General features: G+C 35.1%; 1 protein-coding gene across 1 annotated transcript; it reads right to left on the bottom strand.

The window, feature by feature from the left end:
- Positions 1-1063: 1063 nt before the first annotated feature.
- On the bottom strand, positions 1064-3705 carry LOC116109519 (L-Ala-D/L-amino acid epimerase-like). The gene is made up of 6 exons (XM_031395745.1): positions 3078-3705; positions 2238-2348; positions 1909-2125; positions 1494-1827; positions 1275-1336; positions 1064-1140 (listed from the first exon to the last, which is right to left on the bottom strand). Exons 1-6 carry the CDS (start codon positions 3558-3560, stop codon positions 1064-1066), a joined length of 1284 nt encoding a protein of 427 aa, XP_031251605.1. The 5' UTR covers positions 3561-3705.
- Between the last annotated feature and the right edge of the window lie 1747 nt (positions 3706-5452).

The raw sequence follows: 5452 nt of genomic DNA, 5'->3' as shown, positions 1-5452 counted from the left end.
CTATGGCTGATGTTAAAACTAGGAGATCTTTATTTCCCTACTAAAAATCGCTCATGTTCTCGTTGATATCTAACTTTGATACTCCTAAACAGTTTCATATAACGGCTCCTGCCTGGACCAGAATTTAGTCTCATATTCAATACCAAGCTTCCCCGTTAAAAGTTTTAATATATTCGTTCTGTTATGGTTGTCAAATTCCCAGTAGCTATTAGAGAAATGTTTCAAGTAAAGACTTTCTTGCATACTCTTTTCCAAATTAATCATGCAGATGCAGAGATCCAGTTGGCTTTACTTTCTTCATGCTCGAAACAATATTTTATCCCAACTACACTCATGGTTCACAAGGTTCGTCTAGTGTTATGGAAACATTGAAAAAATCAACATATTGTCACCAACAATTTCAATCTTATAACACTTTGAAAAAAGCTAAATGTCTTCCTTACTAACTCAGAGGAAAACAAAATTTTATCTCATGTTTTCATTCTTAAAATTTAGCTGCTTTAAAGCTTTTCCACTACTTGCTGTTCCAGGAAAGTAAGGTAGTAACACCATAGCGGCTTGTGGAATACTTCAGAAAATTCAGAGCAGCACCAAATTACACGGTTTGTAATCTGATCTTTCCTTATCACCATCTGCCAATTTCTGTTCGACTTCTAAAAACATTTACTGTAAATACCCAGTAAAGAAAGGATCCATAGACAGAGTTGTCCCTTTCTCAACATTTTTGCATTTAGTTCTGTATACTAAGATATATGTGTCAAGTAGAAGGGTGTAGATTTTGCAAGCTAACTGCAGGATAATTGTCTAACATGTATGAGCTAATTATAGGAGTCAACAATCCTGAAGGACAAAAAGGGCCAACTTTTACCACATCTGTCAATTAAATAACAGAATTTAAATCCAGAATCTCAAAAGAGCGTCTGACCAATGAAAGAAATAATATGACAGAATTAATAATGTCTTATAATTTATTATGTTAAGATGTAGCACGATTTCTCTGCTATTTTGTAGAAAAATGAAAGTGAAATAGATTGGTACTCATTACAGTAAGTAATCGAATAACTCACCAGGAAATAGTGCTCCATTTCAGGAAACCTCCTTGACCTCTAGCATTTACGAAATTGTAAATGGCACCAGAAACTAGCCACAGAAATCACCAAAAACTTATTATTTAAGGTCATGAAAAGCCTAAACTTTCAAAACCACTAGACAATATTACCAAATCATTGCCAATATCTAATTACAAAATCATTTATGCTTTAAAGCAAATATACCTTCATAACCTCCCACCACTGGATCCTCTAGCAAAAGAAGAGGGCTATTCAGATTAATATATCTGCAAACAAATTTGCAACAGAAATAAGAAAGTATTAAATTTTTACCGCGTAAATTTCAGTGGTTGTGCACAAGAAGTAGATAAAATTTTTCAATAGAAAACTACTGCCTACAAGTAACTATTTGCTACAAAATGAAGTCACAAAAAGAACAATTACTTGAAGCATCCAAGACCAGCAGCCAGGTGACCTGCAAAGCCTGTGGCAAGTCTTGTCTCAACCATGCCATCGATCATAAGCTTCATGCCGCATAATCTAGCAACCTCAACAATTTCAAGGGTCCCCATGACCCCAAATTTGGAAAGTTTAATGTTAATAACACTAGCGAGATTTTCCTTGATAACTTTCTGAACATCAACCAAACTCTTGACACTTTCATCTGCAATGACATTTATCCCATATACGTCTCTCGCGACATTATTGACATCACGAAGACCTTTCCAATCATCTCTATGAACCGGTTGTTCAAATAGAAAATGAATTATCCCCTTATCTATAATACATAACAATTCAAGATGCTTTCATTAATCAAAGAAACAAGAAAATCCAACAATAACTTAAGAGCATGTTTTACCATTTAACTTTCCAAGTGCTTCAATTGCTTCCTTGGAACTGTATCCTTCATTTGCGTCCAAGATAAGTGAGCAATGGGGATGAACAGTTTGTATGGCTTGTAGAACTTCAATATCTGCATTCAGATCTTTTCCCACCTTAAGCTTTAAGGTCTTAAATCCCAATTTACAGTATTTTGAAGCCAATTCAGTGGTTTCAGATGGGGAGACAGATGGAATCTGCACATACAAAAGTATCTTAGACGAAGTCTGAAATTTAACTGTAAAACCAACAAGGCAACAAAAGCTAGCAAGCCACTGCCATATTGTGGATGTAAATCAGAAACTCAACTGTAATAGCAGTGGATAGGCTATTCGACACTCCACCAAACAATCTCCATAGGGGCACATCAATGCTACTGGCAACTGCATCAATCAATGCCATTTCAACTCCTGTCCTAACCTTCAATCACAGATATAGCAGCTCAACAAGTTGAACAAAATCCTTCAAACCAGCACACACAGAAAGGAAAATCTCTTAGAAAGAGTTGACCACTGGGCTTAAAAAAAGTCAATGAAACAAAAAGGGTGCTGACAATTATCTTTTTGCACAATAACAACGCTCACAATTCATCTTAATTAATATTACTTTGAATAAGAGTTTATAGATGTATCTCAATCAGTCAGTGTGCCGGCGCCAGTGATGGAATCTCAATCTTGTACTAATCATACTTCATAAATCATTAGCTCATCCAATGAACAAGTAATTGAAAGCGATATAAGGGACCCTGACTCCCTGAGCAAATTATGCAGAATAGACCAATAGTAGTTTTAAACCTCAAAATTTAACGTTTCTATTCATCTATCACATTTCAACCATGACATATGAAAGAATAAAATCAGATGCAGTTGTCTTCATGCATGAGCATTATCAGAACCAGCTCTGACGACAACTAAAAACCATAGAACTAGATTTTGCTCTAGATGGGTCAACTCAAGACCTCTGAAAATTAAAGAAAAAATTAATTGTCTATTTGACATGATAAATTTAAATCCATACAGTTAAGAGGTTTATCCGCCAAACTCAAATATTTAGCAAACGGAACATAGTCCGTAAACATCAAATACAAATCACCAAAAAAAATCAAATAAATTTTAAAAAAGAAAGCAACTACATTTTAATTGTACTCACAGAAGCAAATTCAGCCCCAGGAAGAATTGCTGCAATCTCATCAAGAGCCAGATTCAAAGTCATTGGTGGAGTTTGCCTCAGAAACTGACATGCCTCTCTCACTTTCACAAGAGCCTTAGCTTGATCATCTCCACCAACCAAAGGAACCACTGCCACCTCACCCCACCCAACACATCCATTACTCAACTCAATTCTAACGCCCACATTCTCCACCTTCTCAACACTTTCTGAACCTACATTTATCGCCTCAGAAACAATAACATTAAGCGGTCTCCCTTCTGCTCCATGTACATCAACCCAGAAAGTCTCAGTCAAATTCTTGAACCCAAAGCTTGTCCTCTCAGTCGTGGAAACCGTTGACTTAGCCATCACATTGTTGACACAAAACTTGATAACCCGTTGGTGCCTTTGCATGTTAGTTGGAACATTATTTTGCTTAGGAGAGAACAAAAAGAGAGAAATGGGTGAAGAGAGAGCTCCCATTTTGGTTAATACAGTTTGGTTAATGAGAATGTGTGAGAGATGCCATTAATATTGTCAAATATATATTGTTGTTTTGTTTGTCGGATTGTGATCGTCAGTAGCTAGAAGAAGAAGATAATAATTGGGAAACCATATTTTGGATACAACTTGGAAGTAATTAACTGAACTAAGCGTCTCTTGGTGAATGTAAGAGGCAAAAAGCTTTGTATTATTTAAACAAAAGGACAGAGAAGCCAAAATGAGTGTCTCTATATTTTATAAACTTCTCTTCGTCTCTTTCTGTCATTTCTTTCACATGAAACGCATGCAACTTGCCTTTTAAGTATTTTATTTTCGACTGATTATTTTAAGAACCCTAAAGTTAAAACTTACATTAATCATGATTGATGTCACATGGGGGGGTTGTTAATTTGATTAAATCCTAAACTATTCTTCTGAATGATGTGATAATTATTAAAATATGGGGAAATTATGATAAATGGTTCAACACTGGTTTCATAAAAGAGGTGGTTCATGATAAATTTTAGAGGAATATTATGATTTTTTTATCTTTCTATTTTTCACAATTAGAAGATGAATAAAATTAGATAAGAAATTTTTTAAAAAAAAAAATTGCTTAAATTGGATTAATTAAAATGTTAAAAAGGGTGAGATAACATCTCCGGCAATGTGGGGCTAAGTATTGTTTAATATTTACAGTCATTGATCCAAGTGTTAGAATAGTGAGAACAAACAATTTTGCAGGCAAGGGCCCATTAGAGAAATATTCTGAATCATCGGTCAAATTATTCGTCTTCCTCATCTGTCATTGTCTTTAAAAAAAAAAAAAAAAAAAATCTGTACAGAGTTAACACTATGAATCTGACATATAGATGGAAGGAGATTACATAAAAGAACTTATAATTTCATTCAAGGTTAGGATTAGGGTTCACACTTCCACTAAATGTGTCTTGCAAAATATGGGTTAATTCCATTTCCACATCTGAGGTTTGGCCTAAAACTTTTCCTTTTTTTAGGTTCTGATATTAACGATTGCACCCCTGTTTTCTACTGTTTAATTTTATGAATTAAGGGTATATTTGTCATTTAACATCATTAATATAAAAATACATCGTGCAAAATTTATTTGTTTCTACATTTATTTACTTGGTGCGGGTCTTTTCCACGTTCCTAACTTTCCACCAACCTTGCGTCCATCCATCGTTAACCCAAGACTTAATTGTCATGTGATCTTTAACCCTTCTCATTGTTTTTTCAGGACTAGTGACTGCTTTTACTATCTTGATTGTTGTCTGACCAAAAGAACTGAGAATCGGTTACCCCAGTCATTCCTTTCCGAAATTCCATCAACCAGAGAGAAAAATCTGGCTTCACTCACCGCCTTGGGCATCCTTCTTTTAGTACTTTTAAAATTATGTTTCCTTTATTTGTTCAAAGAGTTGATGTAAAAATTACATCGTGATGTATGTGAATTTCAAAACATCGTGGGCTTCTTTTCCAATCGTAATAAAAGAGTTCATCTTTTGCTTTTATACCATCAGAGACGTGGGGCAATTTGTTTGATCGTCATGGCCAAGTTGGTCTTAGCGCCATATTCAGCACTGGCCATTTGATCATCTCGTCAAGATGGCCAGTTGTTCTCAGGCGCCAGTTTCAAGCCTTTCAGGCACTGGTCCGAAAGGGCATGGGTTTGAATCCCTATCTCTTCCAAGATCCATTCATGGTCCTTTTTATCATTTTCGCTAAAAATCAGCAATGAGATCCATCTGCATTCTAAGAATTTGAAGAAAACCACCTGATTTCTTCCACCAACTATGAATTTCAAAAATAACAAAGAAGAAACTAAATTGTTTTCATTTCTTTTTCCTATATACATGAGGAACCCCGAAAAA

The sequence above is a fragment of the Pistacia vera genome, unplaced genomic scaffold (assembly GCF_008641045.1).
Source record: "Pistacia vera cultivar Batoury unplaced genomic scaffold, PisVer_v2 Contig581, whole genome shotgun sequence".
NCBI lineage: Eukaryota > Viridiplantae > Streptophyta > Magnoliopsida > Sapindales > Anacardiaceae > Pistacia > Pistacia vera.
This window is presented reverse-complemented; position numbering and strand designations above follow the sequence as displayed.

Excerpts from the sequence above, each read along its gene's own strand:
- LOC116109519 (XM_031395745.1), bottom strand. The coding sequence starts at position 3,560 with ATGGGAGCTCTCTCTTCACCCATTTCTCTCTTTTTGTTCTCTCCTAAG. Across the intron at positions 2,349-3,077 it reads CTGGGGCTGAATTTGCTTCT|GTTAGGACAGGAGTTGAAAT; the intron begins GTGAGTACAATT and ends CTGTGATTGAAG. Across the intron at positions 1,141-1,274 it reads AGTGGTGGGAGGTTATGAAG|TTTCTGGTGCCATTTACAAT; the intron begins GTATATTTGCTT and ends TTCTGTGGCTAG.